Source organism: Penicillium taxi, assembly GCF_028828555.1.
Source record: "Penicillium taxi strain IBT 34144 chromosome Unknown utg000005l_segment0_segment0, whole genome shotgun sequence".
NCBI lineage: Eukaryota > Fungi > Ascomycota > Eurotiomycetes > Eurotiales > Aspergillaceae > Penicillium > Penicillium taxi.
In genome coordinates this window covers 1252699-1275139 of record NW_026643207.1, presented here as the reverse complement: position 1 = coordinate 1275139, position 22441 = coordinate 1252699, and the positions used below count along the sequence as shown (strand labels likewise).

General features: G+C 45.3%; 11 protein-coding genes across 11 annotated transcripts; 6 read left to right on the top strand and 5 right to left on the bottom strand.

Moving 5' to 3' along the window:
- Window positions 1–108: 108 nt before the first annotated feature.
- On the top strand, window positions 109–1272 carry N7495_007818 (uncharacterized protein; the record flags this gene model as incomplete). Its single annotated transcript, XM_057210469.1, has 1 exon — window positions 109–1272. The coding sequence occupies one exon, from the start codon at window positions 109–111 to the stop codon at window positions 1270–1272; it is 1164 nt and encodes a 387-aa protein (XP_057060012.1).
- Window positions 1273–4707: 3435 nt separating this feature from the next.
- Window positions 4708–6083, bottom strand: N7495_007817 (uncharacterized protein; the record flags this gene model as incomplete). The annotated part of the gene is made up of 3 exons (XM_057210468.1): window positions 4708–5597; window positions 5664–5751; window positions 6057–6083. 3 exons carry the CDS (start codon window positions 6081–6083, stop codon window positions 4708–4710), a joined length of 1005 nt encoding a protein of 334 aa, XP_057060011.1.
- A 1703-nt stretch (window positions 6084–7786) lies between these two features.
- N7495_007816 (carbohydrate binding domain-containing protein) lies at window positions 7787–8359 on the top strand (the record flags this gene model as incomplete). Its single annotated transcript, XM_057210467.1, has 2 exons — window positions 7787–7920; window positions 8005–8359. 2 exons carry the CDS (start codon window positions 7787–7789, stop codon window positions 8357–8359), a joined length of 489 nt encoding a protein of 162 aa, XP_057060010.1.
- An 874-nt stretch (window positions 8360–9233) lies between these two features.
- On the top strand, window positions 9234–9686 carry N7495_007815 (GFA family protein; the record flags this gene model as incomplete). Its single annotated transcript, XM_057210466.1, has 1 exon — window positions 9234–9686. One exon carries the CDS (start codon window positions 9234–9236, stop codon window positions 9684–9686), a length of 453 nt encoding a protein of 150 aa, XP_057060009.1.
- Window positions 9687–10015: 329 nt separating this feature from the next.
- N7495_007814 (uncharacterized protein) lies at window positions 10016–10254 on the top strand (the record flags this gene model as incomplete). Its single annotated transcript, XM_057210465.1, has 2 exons — window positions 10016–10101; window positions 10149–10254. 2 exons carry the CDS (start codon window positions 10016–10018, stop codon window positions 10252–10254), a joined length of 192 nt encoding a protein of 63 aa, XP_057060008.1.
- A 1202-nt stretch (window positions 10255–11456) lies between these two features.
- Window positions 11457–11684, top strand: N7495_007813 (uncharacterized protein; the record flags this gene model as incomplete). Its single annotated transcript, XM_057210464.1, has 1 exon — window positions 11457–11684. The coding sequence occupies one exon, from the start codon at window positions 11457–11459 to the stop codon at window positions 11682–11684; it is 228 nt and encodes a 75-aa protein (XP_057060007.1).
- A 155-nt stretch (window positions 11685–11839) lies between these two features.
- Window positions 11840–12295, bottom strand: N7495_007812 (uncharacterized protein; the record flags this gene model as incomplete). Its single annotated transcript, XM_057210463.1, has 1 exon — window positions 11840–12295. One exon carries the CDS (start codon window positions 12293–12295, stop codon window positions 11840–11842), a length of 456 nt encoding a protein of 151 aa, XP_057060006.1.
- Window positions 12296–14513: 2218 nt separating this feature from the next.
- Window positions 14514–15622, bottom strand: N7495_007811 (rRNA-binding ribosome biosynthesis protein UTP23; the record flags this gene model as incomplete). The annotated part of the gene is made up of 3 exons (XM_057210462.1): window positions 14514–15292; window positions 15393–15482; window positions 15535–15622. The coding sequence occupies 3 exons, from the start codon at window positions 15620–15622 to the stop codon at window positions 14514–14516; spliced, it is 957 nt and encodes a 318-aa protein (XP_057060005.1).
- A 516-nt stretch (window positions 15623–16138) lies between these two features.
- On the bottom strand, window positions 16139–16490 carry N7495_007810 (COX assembly mitochondrial protein; the record flags this gene model as incomplete). Its single annotated transcript, XM_057210461.1, has 2 exons — window positions 16139–16389; window positions 16457–16490. 2 exons carry the CDS (start codon window positions 16488–16490, stop codon window positions 16139–16141), a joined length of 285 nt encoding a protein of 94 aa, XP_057060004.1.
- A 195-nt stretch (window positions 16491–16685) lies between these two features.
- On the top strand, window positions 16686–18389 carry N7495_007809 (rRNA-processing protein PWP1; the record flags this gene model as incomplete). Its single annotated transcript, XM_057210460.1, has 2 exons — window positions 16686–16966; window positions 17027–18389. 2 exons carry the CDS (start codon window positions 16686–16688, stop codon window positions 18387–18389), a joined length of 1644 nt encoding a protein of 547 aa, XP_057060003.1.
- A 971-nt stretch (window positions 18390–19360) lies between these two features.
- Window positions 19361–22352, bottom strand: N7495_007808 (snoRNA-binding rRNA-processing protein DIP2; the record flags this gene model as incomplete). The annotated part of the gene is made up of 3 exons (XM_057210459.1): window positions 19361–21968; window positions 22022–22279; window positions 22336–22352. The coding sequence occupies 3 exons, from the start codon at window positions 22350–22352 to the stop codon at window positions 19361–19363; spliced, it is 2883 nt and encodes a 960-aa protein (XP_057060002.1).
- Between the last annotated feature and the right edge of the window lie 89 nt (window positions 22353–22441).

Genomic DNA, 22441 nt, shown 5'->3' with positions numbered 1-22441 from the left:
GCTGAAGTAGCATAATAAAAGGAAACCTTGAAAGCACTTGACTTACTCGTTTTTTACTTCATTTTACACATATTTCTCTCCTATCTCCAAATATTTATGGAAAAAAAAATGAAAAAATCAGACATATTGGGTTCGATCGTCCAGAGTTTAGAGGCAATGCCCACTGAACTCGCTCATCAGATCATCGATGATTTGCGAGTATGGGATGTCCTTAAGCTACTCTGCTACAGAAGTGACCGAATCGACAGATGCATCATGTCTCATCCTATTTGCCGCACCCTCATCGGGTCTGACCCTGAGACCATTTCGAAGGTCAGGTTTGCGACCGAATTCTTTAGGCACTGCTTTTCAAAAATTCGGAAACGACCTATCCCTGAAAACTCACCACTATATTCCAACATCCATCACGTTAAAGGTTGGAGGAAAAACTCAATCTATAGCAACATGCATGCACGCCTCCGAGAAGAGTTGACACGGCAGTACAAGATATTGAATTGGTCTCAAGTTGAGGGTTACTGCGGTAATTTTGGTTACTGCGGCTGTATGAATGTCAAAAGCGCGCATGCGAGGTTCTCAGTCCAGCGTACTCTGGAGAGCGGATACTCTTTTGAAGAAATGAAAAGAGATTGGGAAAATATACAAACTCCCCTGGCTGCAGTTTCTGGACAGTTAGCCTTAGAGCTACGTTGGGCAGCCGATATGCTAGAGGCCAATCCAGATATACTTAAACGTACCTTGGATTCGGCGCAAAAGCGTCGACCTAATACAGCACATATCGTATCGCGTATGCGACATGGTGCAGAAAGATTCATGCGATACCCAAAGGCGAGGTTGGCTGCTTGCGAGCACTTTCGATACCTTTTTATGCCAGTCATTCCCTTCGACTCCGTGCTGGATGAACTGTTGGATTTAATGAAAACCAATGGCTTACTTGATGGGGATAAGATCATTAAAGATGGTTTTCCAGCTTTAGTAACGGGCTTAGCAGAAATTGTTGTCCGCGGGATTCCTCATGTCTATGTTTCCGATGATGAAATATGTGGTTTACACAGCGAATATAAATATGATGGGAAAATTCAACGAACTGGAAACACGCCCTGGAATACACCAATAATCCCGGTTACTATCGATGACGCCTTCTTCACTCCCTTCAGATTATGTCAGGGTCGCAATTTCCAACGGCAAAAGTGCTCTAGATGGGAGCCTCATAGCGAGAAGGAAAGAGAATGGCTCAAGTCTTTCGTGGAATTATATCGATACTTGAAGAGATAGAAAGAAGAAAGGGCCAGCACAGAATCAAATATATAGCTACTTGAACATTCATCTATTATTATTATTATTATTATTATTATTATTATTATTATTATAGCTAGACATTGATGAACAGATTGAACTAAATTGGGCCGCTTCTGGTCTGAGTCTAAGTATTCAATATGAATTGGAAAACGCTAAGAAATTCAAATTTTGCTCTAGAGAGTTATAGTATTTAATATGTATGGGAAAGGAAGAGCAAAAAGGATATCGGGTATATTATTATTAATTCATTGTTTGGTGAATTGATTGTAAAAAGGTTTCTGGGTCAAAATCTTGAAGTTGCAGAGCGTATATAGAAAATCATCTCCACTCCATCGAAGCTTGAGGTGGTTGAGATTCCTGGCCATCCATTGTCGAAGAATCCCGCCGGCTCAGTACGGGCAAGATTTTCATACGTTGCAGGTGCCCGTCCTATTAGTGAATGAACCAGTTTCTGTATCAGTTCCAGTATTATTCCTGTCGGAGCCTGCACCTTGACATTGTAAGGTAGTCGAGAAAAGATATATAGTTCTCACCCTCTCTACTCAAGATAAAAGTCGATAATCATATTTTTCAATTGGATCAATCCTTATAATAGTAGTTTTTATTCAATTCATTGCGGGTCTTCCTCACAGCTGTATCAGAAGACAATGAAACAGAGATGGAAGGTTTATCGATGACCACATTTGTGGTGACAGTGGAGTATTAGAGTTGAAATGTCAGCTCAAGCCACAATGTAGTGCCGGGGAATAATTTTCCTATTGGTGTATATATTTCGGGCTACTCCATTTTAGGACTAGATCCATAATACTAGCCAATAGGAAGACCATAACCTAACTGTGGGTCTCATTACGTTTGTAATGTCTGCACTCCAACCGCCCAAATGACTCAATTTCATGATATCAACTAGGAGCTAATATATCAATAGGACACTTTGGCCGAGTTGGTCTAAGGCGCGCCCCTGCTAAGGGCGTTCATTCGTGAGCGCAGGTTCGAATCCTGCAGGTGTCGTTTTCTTTGTACTATCTCGAATAGTTTTTTGATTCTTTTTATCTGTCAGGTGGCTTTCATGTTTCCATCATTATTTCGTGTCATGGCGGAAAAAAGAGATAAAGCTTTAGACCTATATAGAAAGCCTTAGAAACTCACGTACCTAGGCATAAATTCAAGGTCGCAGGCTATAGTTCAGGCTTATCGTTCTAACTCTAAGCTATCCCCCTTTCCAAGGCGTAGACGTAGTGGTCAGGCTCGTGGGTAGCCAGACAGGGGCTCGTGGGTAGCTAGATATAGGCTCATAAGATCTTTATATATCGTGGGGTCTTATATGAAAGCTGTAACGGATCAATACCCGACAATATGCCCAGTGTCTGGAAAGACTGCGCCCCTGGTTCCTGCCATAAGAGCATCCGATCCCAAGGACCCCTTTTCCTTCCTTAGTTAATTCTTCTTGTTTGACATTCGGATCTTGACAGCGTACAAATTCCTGCATTCATCCCATAACACCAGCAGAGTCAGCAACGACAAAAAGGAAAAATCGAAAATATTGACAAGGAGACTAAAAGTAAAACTACTAAGGTAGACGACATATTTGAGGATAACATATTAGTACTAAGAAACTTCTCGATGATTTCTGTTAGTGAGGATAGAAAGAGCTTTGCGATGCACCGACTTGTTCAGCTATCTATGCAACAGTGGCTCAAGACGCATAAATTATACGAAAGATGGCAAATGTAAAGACCTTACTCTAATGGAGAAAAGAGGTGGACGCTGAAATGGAATTCTAAGATAGAGAGGAAAAGAAAGAGAAGAGATGAGAGTGGAGCTATCTTCTGATGAAACTACATACGTCCTTATCGCTCCTTATTATCTCCATATGCTCTGGTCTGACTTTGTCACAGCAAAGAGACTTTATACAGCGTCTTTATGACAAGTTTCCGAATAGCGAGTTTGAGAACTGGCTGACTTGTCAGCTGCTATTCCCTCATGTGCTATATGATGTGGAGCAACAGCCAAAGACAGACTCTGTGCTAGAAGAATGGGCGTCTCTATTATATGATTCAGCATGGTTTGCATGGATACAAGGGAATTTCCTTGATGGGAAAGAATGACAGAGGAGTCAACCCAAGCGAGGAAAGAGTTATTTGGCCATGAAAGCCCGAAGACTCTTCATAATTTTTCGATGCTAGGGTTAGCATTAAGCCTTAGGGGTAAATTTAAGAAAGCTGAGGATGTTCAGGTACAGGTGATAAATACTAGCAAGCAGGTGCTTGGGCCAGAACATCCCTATACTCTGAGTAGTATGGCATTTTTATTATAGATAAAATATAATTAATCAAATTTTGCCTATACCTTAAAATTATTAGGCAACTTCGACACTGCTTTACAATTGATGACAGCATGCGCCCGACTACGCGGCCAAGTACTAGGTCCTGATCACCCGGATACCCTGTCTTCAATATCTATTTTCAATGACTGGTGTGAGAATAGGCATTCCTCATCTAGTCAGCCTCTTATAGAAACTATTGAAACAGCAGAGGAGTCTATCCAAAAGTCAACCCGTGCAACCTGTGGCCGGTATCGCAAACAAGCATTCTTTTCTCGCCTCTTCCGCAAAGTCTAGCGTTCTGCTTTTGTTTTTTTTTAAGACGGTTTTTATGTGTAAAGCGAGAAAACCAAAAATTTTATTACCTGCATAAACGATAGGGATTTAATGATTTTCAACCAATAAATGAGATCAGATACATTCCCAAGACTTGGAATTGATGAAAATTTCTCGAATTTGATTTTGGTATTTACAGTATTTTACACTTTGTATTTATGAAGTTGTCACTTAGTCGTGGTTCGTACAATGCAACAAAACTATACAAGAACAACTCTGCTATAGATACAGGATGGATCGAAACCAGTTTCACCACTTGCGTACAGAGATATTTTCTTTTGAAACGCACTTTTACTATTACGGCTGCCCCTGGCCCCCGCTCTTGGCAGTATTGCAGTACTTTGTAGATCTTTCGCTTGGACTCTAAAATGGTAAATCACTCCCAACAAAGTCGGGGTACACAGGTTCTACGCAATGGTAATACATAATTGAATTGTTAAGAGATGAGAGTAAGGTCTGGTAATTCTTGACCAGCGGGGGTATAGATACATAATTCATAAACACAAAATGGCCAAGGCAAAATACGCTCTTGTTCTCAAGAAAAGGATGCAAGCCTAAAGTAAACCACAGTATCAAAAAGGGAGAGAAGAAATATAGAAGAATAACCCCTATTCGAAAGAGGCCTTGGAGAAATCAAATCCTTCTCCTTCATGCACGAATACAACCATATAAAGTCTAATAAAAAGGCGAAAAAATAAGTTCAAAAAGGGTCTCCCAACTTCAAGTCCGTGCATAGGGTATGATTGGCGGAAATCTCATCGACCCTTGGTAGAGATGCGTCTCTGACGATCATTTTCATTTTTGCAGACAAGGAGTTTTTCGATCAAGTCGGGATGAGGGCCAGAATGCTGTGTTTTGGCATCCCGAGAGTTTGAAGGCTTGCTGACAGACCCAGCAGCCAGATAATCTCCAGACTCCAAAGCGAGTGGTGTCACCGGGCCAGGACTATTCAGGGGGTCCAAGCGTGGGGCCGACGGACTTTGATTCAAGTCCAGATCGCGATATCCGAATTGCCATTTCATGTCACGCGAACTGGAAGAAGGGCGGTAAGTTTGTTGGCGAGATTGACGTGGGGATGCAGGCTGCCCGGTAATTGAGTGGGACGAAGTGGGGTCTTGAAAGACTGCCGGGTGGAAGCGAGGTAGAGCGCCGAGGTGGAAGCCCGGGACCGACTTCGTTGGAGCCTGAGAGCGAGAGCGCGATGGCTGTGGGGAAGCAGTGCGCCGGGGGGACATAGTTGGCGATGCGACTGGCGAGTAGTAAGGAGAGTGATCGGACCGCATGCTGGAATGGTAATGGACACGGGGGAAGGCGTGTCGTGATTTGGCTGACAGTGAGGCACGTTCCCAATCTTCAATGTAGTCTTCTTTGTCGAAACGACCAGTGAGCGGTGTGACGGGGAGATGTTCGTCGTATATCGGACCTTGCCGTCTGGGGATCGGGATCGGCTTTGTGGGAGAAGATGAGTCAAGATGCTCAGGGGAGTCTGAACGAGAACGTCGAGGAGAAGGTGGGTTATATGCCGAAACAGTGGCAGTTAAATCTCGCAGCGAGGAAAGAGAGACGGGAGTGGGGTATCCGTGTTTGATGAACAATGTCTCTAGATGATCGCGCGGTTGATATTGTGACGAGGCTGAAGAGAAGCCTGGAAATTAAAGTTAGTGGAATGAATATGACTATGAACGATGGAATGTGGGAATGTTGGACTTACTGCCGTATGTACTGAGAGAAGAGGGGTAAAAGGAGGATGAAGAAGACTCCGGGGATGACGACTTTAAGGACACGGATTTTCGTGTTTTCTGCCAAAATAAAATAAATGTTAGACAATAACGGTATTTCAATCTCGGCTCCACAAATACATCACTTCCATGATTTGGAAGGAAGCGGATGATCCACTGTCTCCACTGATGCTTTTCCACGGATAACAGCGGAGGATACATGCCTCCATTTGATGCATTTCCTGCTTCAAGTTGAAGTTTTAGGACCCATTGCCTATTTCGCCGATTCTGGGACAATTTCTAAAGTGGAGTATAAAAAGAATGAAGAATGTGAGAAATGGGTCCTTTTATAAAATAACCTTGGAAGTGACAGGTACTTTACATACTTCCACGCGGCCAACCCCGGTGACCATTAAACATTTCAAGATTCAAGGCACAAATTCCTGATCATTACATTTCTAATGCTATAGAAGGGGTATTCAAGATCGACTTGATCATGCGTGTACATCCAGGCTTCAGCCTTCAGGTGATTCGCAGTTGACGAAGCTGAGCCACTTTTGTCATACTACAGACCAACCAGCTCTGGAGCTCTGGTCTCTTCATCAGCAGACCATCCTATCAAATCATAGGTAGGGATAGAATCATCCCCATTCATTGGCTAAGATCCATCCTAAGGTTATACTTTTGGATTTCTAAGTACGGCTGTCTCGGAACTCTGTACTATTTCCATACTCACGTACACTCCACTCCCTTTATCTCTTCACACGGATAAAGAGGCTGATGTGTTTGATTGGACCTTGATCAACCCTGTTCCGTTATGTTGCAGGAATGATACCGACCATGTGGGAAGATGGAGGTGCAGCCTTTCCGATGCCCCTGCATACAGTTCCTGTCAATGTCCATTCCTGTCAACTTCTCATGATTTCACCATCATACAGATGATGTGGGATAATATATTGGATAAAATATGCTTATAATTTTTACCTTGCTTTGGACAAGCTCAACATTCGAAGTTAAAGAGCCTCTATAACCGTGGGACTTACCTCGGTACCTTGGTAGAAATATACTCAAGCTAGTGAAATGTACCCACCTAGGTATATTTACTAGGAACTATATCTTACCTATATGAGACCCCCGCATTAAACTTGTCCCTCGGCAAGCATTGAAGTGAGAAAAAGACTCCGAGATTAAATGACGCATGATAAAGCGTCTCTGCTCAACAGAAGTCCAATAAAAGTCATGAAGTACCTTCCAAGGTTGGAACGGAAGCGACTCCGCAGGTCTGATTGATATTGAAGGACAAGCTGGTCCGATCATCAGGAGGAACCTCCTCATTGGATAAGTGTAAATAACCTTGGAAGTCTCTACGACTTTCCAAGGTTCAAGGTAACAAGGTACACCGCGCTGTATTTCCAAGGTTGACTCGGATGTGATCTACTGCCCAGGCATCCTTAATAATTATAGTTATTGTAAATCTAAATTAGATGCAAGTTGAACATTTAAATACACTTGATCTATATGGTTCCATTTAATTTGTGTGCGAACTGTATACCCAGGGCATTCTCACATCAGCTCAAATGGAGGCCCTCAGCCTCCCAACTTAACACATTGAACAAGCCACAAAGTCACCTATGCGATAAATTCCCATTCTGATCATACTAAAAATTAATTGTCTCAGGTCAGTAATTCCACATACGGAATCTAATTCGACCAGAGCTTGAACTTTGCGACCTTAAGCGGGTGTAACTTTCCAGGTTTCGGCATGAATAATCAGTCCAAGGTTGAGCCCGGCCGTGGACCCTTGATGGATCTTCAATTTGATCTCACAGATACAGTTATTTAATGGCCTCTATAATTAGTAGTATTGTTTCGGTTTGTCAGCAAACCCAGAAAACAACGCCCCTTATTTATAGGTAGATGTCTGAGATAGATCCCCGGATCCTCAATGCCTTAATGCGGTATACAGTACGCAAGTTTGTGGCTAGAACCACGGCTATTCCAAAAAGACAGAACACTTATTTGCTTCTTAAATTTTTGTAAATAAAAGGTGAGGACTAGTCCGTGTATGGATTCCATTCCAAGTTTTTAAGATCATTCCATCGACCTTAAACCCATCATGTCCCTTTCTGCATGCAATGCCGTTGTGAACCCATCCTTTGAATCTGGTGTTCTATACCCCTGGGTCCCTTCTGCTGTGAACGTAGCCAAAGTGAGCACTGGCACAAATGCCTACGGTGGTGAATACTACCTGTAAGATTTCACCCATAGCTCTGAATTTGTCTTCCAACTTTCAAGATCAGAATCTTGAACCAAGACTGACAAATGCAAATGCAGCAATCTTCAAACTAGCGTCGGCGGCCGCACAAACTCCATCTCCCAAACCCTCGATCACCTGACTCCTCACGCCGAATATGATTTCAACGTAGGAGTTCAGGCAGTATCAACAGGCGCGTCCTATTGCTCACTTTATGTCTTCATGGGCCACAATTCAACGACTGGCGAGATCAAAGACTCGATTTTGTTCAATTTTGGAGAATGGACGTCTCTTAGTGGAACGTTTGTGCCGAAGAAGTCGACGCAGACTTTGACTCTTATTGCTGGATGTGACTTTGAGGATTCCTCTCTTATAGGCAGTGTTCTGCTTGACGATGTTAGCTTTACTAAAGCTGGGCAGTGCGGATCTGCTTAGGCTTTAAGTTGAATACTTATGTACTCTATGACGGCTAAGAGACTTGGAGAGATGAGGTGTGAGTGGGATCATTGTTTGTATGCGAGGTGATTTGATTTTTGTACCATATCATCACTCCTTTACTCTTTCTATTAGCACTTATTATACACTCAAATTTCACGAAAAGTAATTGAGTCTACTGACCTATTTCAGCCTTCTGAAACAATGCCCACCGAACAGCTAGACGAGATCATGACTGAATCAACCCCCCACGCTCCGGAGCCTGTATCGGACGAAATGGAAATGAGATTTCATCCGAGCGAAAGATAATGGACAGGACTCTTTACAAACTCGAAGGTAACGATGATGATATGCTTTCACAAAGCACCATCCGCCGCCAGCGACCTCGGACGACCAATCATGGCTCAATACCCTGCCCAAACTGTTTGGACACAGCTACCAGTCCACATAACCCTACTTTCTCTGAGATGAAGGGACTGGAAGTCATAGATTCTGTTTCCCGGTCATTGCACAGCATCGCGGTTCTTTTTCGCGGAAGAGATTATCCAAGACATCTAGCATCGATGGAGATGACGATAGTTGTATGTATTCAATGCGAAAAACTTCCAGTGGGTTTGAGAGGCAAATTTTGCTAGATCCTAGTCAAATTGTATTTCCCAATTCTACCAATCAGGAAATTCGCTTCATTTCCGCGGAGAATACCGGTCGGAACAACGGTGTAATCGGGAAGCGCGGTAGAATGTATGATTACTTCTATCTCGATTCCATGTGCGCGCCCCACTTTGATCATATCCCCGGCATTGATCAATGACAATCAACATCCAAAATCACCTCCACATCTAAATCTAAGTCTCAGTATCCCGAATTATCAAAAATGGGAATGAAAGCCCGCTGTCAATGCTCGAAGGTTCAGTTCGAGACACCAACAGATAAACCACTGGCTCTTTATATCTGTCACTGCACGGAATGTCGCCACCAAAGCTCCTCCGCCTTTGGCATTACAGCCATTTTCCAGTACTTTGAACTTCCTAAATCAATGTCGGCTTTTATTGGAAGCTACACGCGCCACACCATTGGAGGCCGAGATATGGAGTGCCTCTTTTGCAAGAATTGTGGCGCTAGGGTGCTCCATCGCCGCCGGGATTTCGTGCCCGCTCCAGGACAACTGCCGAGTGAATCAGCGACTACCAATGTCAAGGGTGGTTGTTTGGAAGGTCTGGATAAGGATATGATGAAAAGCGCCATTCATATTTGGACTAAACATGCTATTGTGGATATCCCCGAGGGAGCAGAAAAGTGGAGTGAGGCACGTCCAACACCAATCTAAATGGATGGAATACGTGTGCAAAATTAGAAAAAGACCCAAGTCCAGTCTATTGGTCAGAAGGGGTTTTCTGAAAATGCATTTTTCCCCATCCCTGTGAGCCGCTTCAAATGATAAGCCCACTTACGAGATATTTCCGCTCGCACTCGCTCGACCAATTAGTTATGACAGGGATGAAGCAATCTTTTCCGAACTAGTACATAAATAGAAACGATGCTCTCAATCCTTCTCCTTCCTTTCTAAGTCATCCAGCTACAGTAGTTATTTTTCATCTTCTATACCTCGGTTGAAGGTATCTAAGTTGCACGACAACACACGAAATTCGAGTCACAATGGCCGCTATAGTTTCTATGCCTCCCGCTCTTCCCAGATTTGATAAGGTTCTGGAGATCCAGGACTTTAGCAAAAGCTGTGCTCTGTACGAAACCCATTTCATATATCATACACGTAGCTAGCGTTTTATAGATACAACGAGCTCCTCGATGATGTAGATCAGCCTACCGTTGCTGATGAGCACATTGAGAATCTAGCGGAAATGTTCGTCACAAGGCTGACAAGTTTCTTGGTATAAGTTTCTTGGTATTCACTTGATTCACAGCCACTTCAAAATCCCTAGGAACACTGTCTTTCTTGGGACCAACTTCGAGAAAAACTCTCTTCAATGGACGAGAATCACCAATATTAGCGGCATTTCCACGGGCATATTTTAGCTCTCACTCAGGACGGCCTGTGCGCTTACGGGTTATAAGATGGGCCTCTTCCAGATCTGTCCTGTGTTGGACCTGGATTCCTTGATGAGTTCCTCGCGTATGTCCTCAACAGCAATCTTACTGGCCTCATTGGCCTCCAAGTCCTTGGATGCGGAGATGGCTCCATGGAAAGCTTATTCTATATGAAGGGCCTATAATGATGGATTCATTCGCCTTCTGTGAAAAACACTATACCGACCCGCATCACAGGCTAAAAATTCGAGACTTTCTTCCCGTTGCTTGTGCAAAGGAATACTGCTCGCTCAGTTGCTTTGGTTTGGGATTCAGAACAAGAACGGAAAGGCCAGAGCTTCGATCTATACTGTCCAAACATCTTGGGAAGCTTGAGAATTTCGGCCAAATACTGATGACTTATTCTGAAATTTGCTCAGCCCCAGGCTAGTATGAACCAGTTCCACCTTAAAAGGCTTGAGTGGCTCATAGTGACGGGAGTAAGTACACCACTTTTGTGCCTGAGACCAAACTAGCTCTGGTATAGTTAGATGCATTGCTACAATTTCAATGATACATTATTGGTTGAGTTGTCTCTGATAAGAATTGGAACAGGATATTAATTATTTTACTTGTGGCGAAGCACAGAGTACAAGAAATAATAGATAGCAAATTGTGGGTATTCGTTGGTTTGATCTATAGTCACAGTGTCCTAAGTGAAACTTTGCATGTTGTAAAGTAGATTACCGGGTGGGGACTTTGTGAGAAAGATTATGGATTGTCACGAAGCGGAACCTATGGTAGTCACGTGACTAGAAAGAGCCGCACTAGCTGGACTAGTCTGTTTACTAGTAGAGTGAAGCTCTTCTCTTCTTTTCTTCTCTCCATCTTCGAATTTCGTTTAGTTTCCATCTTGCCTCATCAGTTCAGGATACAAAATTAGGCTCATTACAGGATAAGATAGATCCATGGATCTTTCTAGCCTTGAAAGTACCTCGTCGACATTCAGTTGCATGTTGATTTGTAAATCTCTGTGGCAAAGTACCTACGGTAGACATATTGCCTACAATCCATGATATTTTATACGCATTTTACAAAAGCCAAAAACGCTGTAGCCAACCATCCAAAGAAAAGGGGGGTATTCCATACAAACATGGCCGGAGAGGAGTTCTTGCTTGCTGGGCAGCTTACAGCGGGAGTGGGCCAGGTGGCTGCGCACACTGTGGCTGTCATAGCGGCCGAGATGCTGCTCGCTGTAGCATTCGAGACTTTAACAGCACATGGATTTCCCGATATTTGAGGCTTCGCGTCAGATAAAACAGCACAAGACTTACGGCCGGTCCACTCCTTAGTAAGATGATCAGAGCCTCCAATATCTATAGTGCCAGTGACATTGAAGGCGAAGTAATTTGCGCTTTTACATGAAGCGGCTTCACTCGAGCTGGCTATGTCTGGCTATTGCGCGCCGTTTTGGACAGTGAAGTCGAGAGTATTAGAGAATTCCGTGTCCTCAAGTTGTACAGAGTCATCGGTGAATTCCTCTGATGAAGTGTTGTTGGAGCAGTTGCCGCCTGAGAAATTCCATTCAAGGTGATACAATGTCCCTGGATCATGTCTCGCATTCAGTGCAGTGGTGTATAAGTGAACATACATTGGGTCACTGCTGGAGAAATTGTTGTAATATAAATTCATCCCGTCAGCCTGCCCATCAATACTGGTGTGAATAGTAGCGATGTTGGGATAAGTTCCAGTATAAAGTGTGACATAGATATCAGGATCCATGGCGGCGACCAGTTTCGGGCTTTGGAAGGCAAACAAAATAGGGAAAAGTGCGATTGGAGCGTAGGTCTCGTTACGCGGGAAAACCAAGTCCACCTCGGCTCTTGATGGAAAGGCTGCTACATACATCATGTGTACCGTAAGCAGGGCCACCAAGAGGTAGATGCCTGCCATACAGGTTGAATGGAATGAAAATCGGAAAGTATTGTTGGGGAAGGACACAGACACACACACACACACACAGAGAGAGAGAGAGAGAGAGAGAGAGAGAGAGAGAGAGAGTCCCGGAAAAGGACACCACGACTTGCTTGTTCGCACTCATCTAATTAGTACTTTTATTCGAAAGACGCCTTTGTTTTGAGGCAGAGCTGGATCAAATCCTTTGTTTGAATTGCAGTAGACTAAAAGAAATATGTAATATGATTGGTTCATCAGGAAATTTACGTCAACTTGGTCAGTATTATTATCCTGAAGTGTTCTTAGTCTCTAGAGAAAAACAAAAAGGAACAGGTTATTTATGACCCAGTAATTTTCTACGGTCTTTAGAGTCTCCGAAGTCAGTGAAGTATAGTCCCTGGAGAGTCTTCGAGCAAATAAAAGTGGAATCGTAAGGTGTAAGGCATTTTTACAGTCGGACAAAGCTCACTGAGCTAAAATGAAGCCGGACTTTTTAGTTCGAATTGTTGAGACACTAACTATTTCTGATTTTCTCGAGACGGGAATATCAGTCGACAGCTACTCTTTGGATTTCTCCGTACCACGTGTATTTCCCCTGCATTAAGCGCAGCTACATTACTGACCACAGGATCTATAATGGCGTAGAAAGTGGATGTGATATGGGGAAGAGTAACCTCCCACTTCAAGGGGTAAGCTTTTCGCCCATCAACACTGAGTCCTCCTCTGGACAAGCCCAGATACAGACGAGCCCCTACAATGACACGGAAAGCTGGAAACGGGATCAAGGAAATGACGTGATAATTAGTATTCAACGAGGCTACGTCGAGGCATGACTCAGAGAGTAGGCCAGAGGTTTCCGGTCTCAACCCACTTCTTTCCCTCGAACCCTTAGTGGGTCCAGCCCTAACTTTTGAGGTGGCAGTTAAAAGTGGGATATAGAGCTATGCGTTGCAAAATTCCTCGCCTTTGTGTACATATAATAAATGAGCTAAGACGATGTTTAGGTTTGAGGGCATTTTAGAAGCGGAAATCTTCTAAGATCGCTAGGATCCCTGATCACTGTTCACTTCATGCTGTATCTCACGGGTGATCAACTCTGCTAAAGAATGCTAAGCTTTAGACTTCAGACTTCAGAGTCTTCTATGCTGACTACATAATTGCTAATTTAAAATTGACCAACTATATTAGGGCGGAGCCTTCATTACGGATACTACGGAGTAGTTAAGAACTACACCAACCCTGCGCCTTACCCAGCTGCCATTCGACATCATGTTCTGTATTCAGCTCATGATTAGTTAGAAATTATCCTTTCAGTAATAAACCATCTTGGTATATTAGAGACAGACCCACATCTTAGAACAAGATGTGGTTCCAGCAAATATTTTACTAGGCTGTTGTTACTAGGTTATGATCGACCGAGTATCCTGCTATCCACCCTGGGGCGAAGATCAGCCTAAGATTGAATGCGATATCTTTTTTGCAGGATTGGAAATTAAAAGAAGCAAGTCATGGGTTACACTTTATACTCATCGAGATTCCAGGCTTCGAGGAGCAGGCTCAATCTTGGTTAAATGGGGCTGTGAGCAGATTGATGCTGAGAGACTTGCCGCTTATATTGATTCTAGTAAGCAAGGAGCACCTCTATACGCGAGGTTTGGGTTTGTAAATCGCATTGCGTCTGGTTCTGGCGAACTTGTATTGATGGCCTGGTGCTAGATTATCAATTGTACCTAGGTAACCTTATAATGGACTCTCAACTGTGCAATGGATGGCTCATTGGATTTTGAATACTAGGGGTTGGCTCTGGAACAGAGAAGAATATGTCCAAAGAGGAATGCTCAAGATCTCGGGAGAAACATGTTATTCAGAAGAATAACACTCTGCACTCCAGATAGTACTCAGCCTTAGTCAAGATATTGAAGAAAAGGGCGGTAAAGCTTTTACGATCCTAAAGATTATGACCATCATACTTACCTGGACACCTGGCTTAAAGTCATATACAAACCTTGGAATTGAGAGTTGAGAATAATACCCTCCAGACTACTCAGTTGGAATGAAGTTACAGGCTGATTTGTCTCAGAATACATCAATTCAACTTTTTGTATAATTCCCAAACCAGACGCCATGCTGCGGTACCAAAATAGAATAGGAGACTCAATGCAGAAACAGAAAATTAAGCATCCACTTCTATGGCCTCGCCTGCGCCTTCTTCGCGGGCACCACCCTTGTTATGACGCCTTCGGCGCTTAGTTTTGGCTGCGCCAGACTCATCCTCATCGCGCTTCTCAATATCATCCTTCTGGTCTTGGGGCTTATCTTTCTTGGCCGTAGAAGCAGGAACTGAACTCTTCTTGGCCTTTTTCATACTAAGCGGATTCGGCCCCTTGGCCTTCTTGAGCCCGCTAATTTGTTTGGGCTTCTCAGCTCCCTCATCTTCTTCTCTCTTACGTTTGCCAGTCGCGGACTCAGGGTCCAATCCAGCACGGAATTTTCCTCGCTCAACATCGTCGCGAACAGTATCGGACTGTGTGCTCAGTGGCTCGAGGACCATAACCGACCGCTTCACATAGATGATCGGTACACCTGGAATAGAGCGGGCCTTGAAACGTAGTTCTTGAGATCGGCGCAGAGCCTGATCTTCCGCTTTTTCGGTCTCAGTTTTCCACTTGCGCTGTTTCTGTCCTTCGCGGTTGTCGTTGTTCTTCTTGGATATAGGTGGTTCAGCTGTGGCTAGAATGTAATGCTCCTTGTTTTCCTTTTTGCTTGAGTTGGGTGAAAGCAGCGAGAGCAGACATTCCACCTCGTCAATTGGAGAGGATTCTGGGTTGTGCGAGCAGTGGCGGAGTGGTAGTTCTGTCGGAGGAGGAAGATGCATCGGGCGGTATGGCTGCTTAGTCTTGGGATTAATTGGTTGTGCGGCCATGATGGCAGCGAGCGAGCACTTGGTCAACACTACAAACAAAAAGTCAGTTCATAAGTTTAGTTGAACAAAAGCGATCTGAAATTTGTAATTTATTTCGCATAGTTCCGGAGCGGAAAGTTCAACACTAACATGGCTTGGGTTTGCCTTGAAGAGTCCGCTCAAGTGCTGGAATTAATTCCATCTTAAAAGAGTCCACCGCATGGAGGAAGTTCGAGTCCACTGAGAGCTGATCAATATAGTTCTTTGCATCAGCTACGGGGATGTTGCCTACCAAGAACCTGGTATGGCTCACGGAAACCGAAAGTAAGCTCATACTGGTGCATAAGCTTGCGATACTTCTTAGAACGTTTGGCCCTCATTGTGAAAAATCTGGATTGAATGTATTGAAAGTTCGAGATTGCAATGTCGCGCCGATGAAACTTTTTTTTCAATTCTGCCGGGCGGTGGGTGGGGCGGTGCCATAGTCTGCTCTTACTCTGATGGTCTATGTGCTACAACTTTTCATAGCTGGTATGGTATGGAATTAAGGTAAAATCTTACGGTCATCCATGAAGCTCTGGGACTGCCTATGTCTTCATTTCAAGCCTAAAAGTCTACGTTGCTGTTCCGGCGACCATCCGGTCTGTATTTCGAGCTATAATTATCCACCAGAGAACATGGCTGTGTACCTAAGGACTATTGATAAGTAGGCATGGGTATATCAATCTCTAATATCAGATTGGATCATCATATATACAGTCATGCGTCGAATATCGTACAGACAACGTTTTGAGAAAAACAAAGTCATGAGAAGAGATATTCTCTAGTCGTTCACACCAAACTTAAACCCCCAGAGTCACGAAAACGACCAGAAAATGTACCTAGGTAGTATTGGATTACTGAGTTGAAGCATCAGTCTTTGCCGTGTTCGATGGTATCTGGTTAAGTTCCCTTTCTTTGGCCCAAATTTCCTCGATGCGCCGCCGCTTGTTGCGTGCCTCGTCTCGGTTTTGTTGGGCTCGGTCGGAGCGCTCAGAAGAGAGGCACTTGTTGACTTCAATCTTGATGTCATTGCAGCTGCCAATGGCTTTGTGTATGAAGCCTCGGGCGTGGCATTCATCGAGGGCAGTCATGATCTCCTCGCAGTCTAGTAGTGGCCTGATTAGATCATTTGTCGGGAAGAAGGCAAGTGATATAAGTGAAACAATACGTACTGACATTGTATGCGGTGTGTAGGTGTGAATGCATGGTGACTGGTAGGTGGATTAATGGTATGATCGGAGACTACAGTCCTGTACTTTGTAAAGCATTCGGTCCGGAGAATCACCGGGCGGTGAGGATATGGCTAATTTCTGCCGGGCGGAAGGGCCCCTCTTTGCGATAAAAAAAATAATATCCCGATAAAAAAAAAAAAAAACTGATCTGTCGAAGATTATACCAAAAATGACTTCGATGATTACTACCACAGCATGGGTGCGGCGTGGTGTTGCCGCCCAATTCCCTACAAAATATGAGATTAATGAGGAGGAGATGAACCGGATATCCAAGCTTGCTCGTATGCAGCTGGAGGAGGCTCAGGATGATTTGAATGCTGCCCAAGATGGCGGCAAGGATGAGGCCGATGAGGATTCTGCCATGGATGAGGATACCAAAGCGGATGATGCTATGGAAGACGTTGACGAGAAGACGACCTCGAAAAAGGGAACTGACTCTAAGAGTACTGAGTGTGTTTCCATGATATACCAGGACTCTAGAAACGAGCGCATGCTAATTGATTGTTTTAGTGACGACGATGTTTTGAAAGAGTTTGATCTCGACCACTATGACAGCGATGAGATCGACGAGGAAGGCGAGAAAATAACAATGTTCGGCAATGTGCAATCGCTCGCCTACCACCAGCCCAACGAGGAGGATCCCTACCTCGTCATCCCCGAAGATGAGAAGGACGAGGAGCGTGAGGAGCTACAGATCATGCCGGAAGACAACTTGCTCTTGGCCGGAAAGGTGGAAGATGAAGTCGCCCATTTGGAGGTTTATGTCTACGAGGATCGCGCTGATAACCTCTACGTCCACCACGACATCATGCTGCCGGGAATTCCTCTCTGTTTGGAGTGGCTCGATATCCCCGTTGGCAAGAACACTGAGGGACGTACACAAGGTAACTTTGTCGCCGTGGGAACCATGGAGCCTGACATTGAGATCTGGGACCTTGACGTTGTGGATTGCATGTACCCCAATGCCATTCTCGGACAAGGTGGTCAGGACTCTGGCGAAAAAAAGAAGTCAAAAAAGAAGAAGGCCAAGGCCAACGACGAATATCACATCGACTCGGTACTAGCTTTGGCAGCTAACCGCCAGCACCGCAATCTGCTGGCATCAGCCTCCGCAGACCGTACCGTTAAGCTCTGGGATCTCAACACAACCAGCTGCGCCAAGTCTTACTCTCACCACACCGACAAGGTCTGTTCGCTAGACTGGCACCCAACTGAATCCACCATTCTGCTGAGCGGTAGCTACGACCGCACTGTGGTCGCTGCTGACATGCGTGCTCCTGACTCCCAGGCTCGTTGGGGTGTCGATGCCGATGTGGAGACCGTTCGCTGGGACCCGCACGATCCAAACTACTTCTATGCCACTACCGATGCTGGAATGTTGTATCGCTTCGACATCCGTAACGTCCCAGCTACCCCAGCCGAGTCTAAGCCGTTTTGGACATTGCAGGCCCACGACTCCTCAATCTCATCCTTTGACATCAACCGTACCATCCCCGGTTTCTTGGTGACCGGATCCACAGACAAGCAGGTCAAGATCTGGAACGTCGAAAATGACAAGCCCAGTCTGGTTGTCGCACGCAAGTTGGAGGTTGGAAAGGTCTTCTCAAGCAACTTTGCCCCTGATGCCGAGGTTGGATTCCGTCTGGCTGTGGCTGGAAGTAAGGGCAATGTCCAGGTTTGGGATGCTTCTACCAACGGCGCTGTGCGCCGTGCTTTCGTGTCACGTCTGCCTGATCTTGCCGGCGAGGTGAAGGAGCGTTTCGTTGGTATTGTGCCTGACGACGATGAGGATTCGGATGAAGAGATTGCTGGAGACGCGGGTGGTGAACCTGCTGCTGGCCGTGATGGCTGGGAGTCCATGGAGGAAGATTAGATTAAAAAGCGTATACTCAATTTTTACCGTTCTCAAGATTATAAACTGCAATTTTATGAAAGTGAAGAAAGCAAAACCGGGCCATAATGTGAGATATAAAAGTGGAACAGAAGACCAAAATGGGTATAAAAACGAAAAAAAACCCGAATGCCGTATTAAATCATAATTTCAAAAGATACAAGACCAATATTCGAACACATAAGAATTCAAGAGTGTGCTTAGCCACCAGCCTCAACTTAGGCCGAGCGAGCGACGGCTAACCTCTACTCATGTCTCATCAGCATTCTGTTCAGCAGGAGTCAAATCAGGGCCGCGTTAATCTTACCTTCGATTTCGCGGCTCTCGCTTCGGTTTGGGCCCCTGGGACCCATAGAAAGCATAGCACTATCATCAGTTAGCTGTCGTCGATACTCTTCATCTATAATGGGAAACAAGAGAGTGACTTACCATCACTAAGGATTCATGTGGGGAATTTGCACCACAGCCTTTGCTGCAACGACACGTGACGAGAACTTGTGTATTCTTGCTATTTCTATGAAATGGTGCCGGGAGGAAAAGACCGAAGAGCGGATGATAGATGGAAGAAGGGTGGATAGAAGAAAATGGGAGAGGTAGGTTCTGTGGTGATCTATCTGGTTTGTATAGTAGCACCTAGGTCACTATCTAGAGATAAAAAAAAATCAGTAAAGTGAGAGTGAGATCATCGTAAGAGTAAGACTGAGAGTCACCTTGGAAAGCGAAAAGTAAGAGAAGGTAAGAAGAGAGCGAAGGTAAGAGTGAAGATATATGAAACCAAAATTTGCGATTGGATCTGATCTAGTATAATACATTCGATCTTTGGTCTCTAAACTCCCAAGGATATAAAACTTTTGTAGAGCAACCATCGACATGAGAAGACAAATAAACATCCAGATGGTCAAAATTTGACCCACAACGCCTGTTGACATGCTTGCACCGAACACTCGCTTCAATCACGCAATGTTGGTGAATTGCCGCTTCTTGCCCGTTCCCTCCTGTGTCTGCTGCTCCTCCCAGGTATCCTCGTCAACGTAGTCCTTGGTGCTGTTTTCGCGGATCTGGTTGCCGATGAAATGCAGGGCAGACATGTTGAATCCCATCTCATCCTTTTGGCGGGCGAGGACCCGACGTAGCGTAGTTCGGATGCTGTCGAGCATAGGACGCATCATCTTGCTGGTGACAATTTGGCGATGATGCGTTTTCAGCATAAAGAACAGAACCCGGCAGGTGAGAGCCACATTCCACTCGCGCTCGGCCCAGATGTTGAGGAAAGTGAAGAGGGAGGTTAGTTTGGAGAAGGGGAGAACCAGTAGGGCGTCTTGCAAGGCTGCCGCGGGGACCTTCTGAACAGTGTTTAGGACATGACGCTCGGCAGAAATGTTGTTAAACGCAAGGTAGATCGGGTTGCGATCAGGGGCACCTGCATTGGGGTTGATGGCCTTGGTCTGGCGCCATTCGCGCATAACCTCTAGATCCTCCATACCCAAATCTAATGCTTCCATGATCTTTTCTCCTGCCATGAGTGTTCCTGTAGTCTGTTTTCCGGCATCAACCGCCTCGGCCTTTTCACCATCTTCCTCATCCTCATCCTGTTCGAGAGATGCAGTGAGTGTGTTATCGTATGCCTCTTCCATTTCCTTCTCACGCTCCTCCTCCAAGAAGAGTGGCTCATCGGTCTGTTTCCAGATGCGAATGCTCTTATCGTGACTGGCACTGACAATGAATTCACCTGAGTGGGCCATGGCCAACGCCCAGATCTCACCATGGTGTCCGGCAAGTTTCTGAATATGCTGGAACTTGTCACCGTCCCAGTACTTGATCATGCGGTCTTTACCCGCACTGAAAAAGTTGTGACCGTTTCCTTCTTTGTTATTCGGGAAAAATGCCACTGACATCACACTGTCCTCATGCGCCAGCAAAGATTTGTGACAGTCACCAAAGTCCAAGCCCCATAGTCGAACGGTCTTGTCAGCCGAACAAGTAACAATCAACTTGGTGTCATAAGAGATGTCCATGCTCAAGACTGGAAGCTTGTGACCATATAGGTTAAGGAAGAGCTTCAGGGAGTCGGTAAAGAATATCTTGACGGTATTGTCTAGTAAAGAAACTGCCAATAAGCGAGCATCTGGCGAGAAACGAAGACTGAGAATGTCATCGTTGACCTTCAAAGTTCTTGTGTGCACTAGCTTGAGGCGCGGCGTGGTACGCTTAGTGCCCGGGATTTCTTCCTGAACGACCTGGAAGTTCCAAAATTTGGCCGACTTGTCTGCACTTCCACTGACCATAGACTTGCCATCTGGGTGCACGTGAAGAGACCAGATGGGGCCTTCGTGCGCATGGATAGTCTCCAGTAAAGTTGAAGATGCGATGTCAAATACTTCCAGCTCGCCGTTCTTGTTTCCAACTACCACAATTTTATCACCAGGAAGAAACGCAGTGCAAAGTGCGTAACCACATTCAAGAGTACGCAGACATGAACCTGTGCGCACATTCCAAATCTTGAGACTGCCATTTGAGGCAGTGGCGAGCATCCGATCCTCAGAGCTCAGGGCGACTGATCGAATGTCGGCTCGATGACCAGGGATATCCACAGCTAGATTGCGGGTATAGTCAGCTTCGTCGTCGTCTTTGTTCTTCTTGTTTGCAAGAACGATGCTATATGACTCCAGCTGATTGTTTGTAGTCGCAGCGAGGATGTTCAGACTATTCGTTTTAAGGGTCATCCAATCAAATGATCGAATCTTTCCACCAGTTCGGACAATAACGTGAGGGACGAACAATTCGCTCACAGGGGCCGACGCGGGATCTTCGGACTTCTCCTTGTCAGCCTCTGCGGCGTTATCGTCACCTTTCCGCTGAGCTTCCTTTTCCTTTCTTCGCTTCTGCTTGCGTGCCATGCTCTTTTGGACCTCGGTCTGCGAGCGAACCCGCCAAATCTCAACAGACTTTTCAGAGCCGTGGATACCTATGTAGTCCAAACGAGGGTGGAATTGAATGCCGACTGTACGATCTTTACCGTTGCGGTAAATGGTGCCGCGGTCTTTGAGAATTCTGCGACCTTCTGCGCTGACCTTCTCCTTTGAAATTTCCATCATAGCGCCCTCATCGATTGACCAAACTCTGAGCTCTCCATCATTTCCTGCTGTAATGCAGCCACCCTGGTCGGGTGAGAGCCCCAGACTCCAGCATTCTCCATTCGATTGAGCCACGTGCGTTTCAATGCAGTGCTGCGATGACAAGTCCCATACTTTGATTAGCGCATCCTTTCCAGTAGTCAAAAGGAAACCCGAGTGTTCGTTCAGCCCGGAAGCCCTAAGCAGTTCTTCGGACGGGAAGAGGAAATGAAGCGAAGTAATCTGATCTGTGTGTCCGCGGAGTCTGAAGAGACCAACTTCGCCAATCAGATCCCATAGGATGATATCCGTATCTTTAGAGCCACTGGCGAGGCGCACTCCAGCGTTGTCAAAAGTCAGGTGGGTGACAGAGGATTTATGACCGTTAAAAGAGATGATGACTGTGCTGGTTCGCGAGTCCCAAAGTCGAATGCTTCCGTCTTCGTAACTTTATTGATTATTAGCGTAGAGCAAACAGGGGATGCGATGGGTGAAATTTACCCGACTGCGAAGATATCTTCATCGGTTTTGCTCTGGGTGACCACAGTTACTTGCGCTTTACAAGCAGAATCTTGCCACCGTCCTAGCAATTCTCCTTTTTTGACATCCCAGCAGAGAACAGATTCAGCTGCACCGACAATCGCCCGACCGGCGCCCGTCTGGCGTGCAGCGCCGCCGAGGGTCTGCTCGTCCTTGGCCCAGATCGCATTCGAAGACGCCGAGGCGACGAGCCCGAAGGTATTCGATTGCTCGAATTTGCTAGGAATAAATTCAGAAGGCTATACACAAGCTTAATCGCACAAATAGACACTTACAAGTAGCTTTTTACCATCGTCGGCGGTTGATGAAAAAAATATCGACTTATCGATTAGCACAAAATTAATTACGGGCCGCATGTCTTTTTAGTGCCTGAGGAATTGG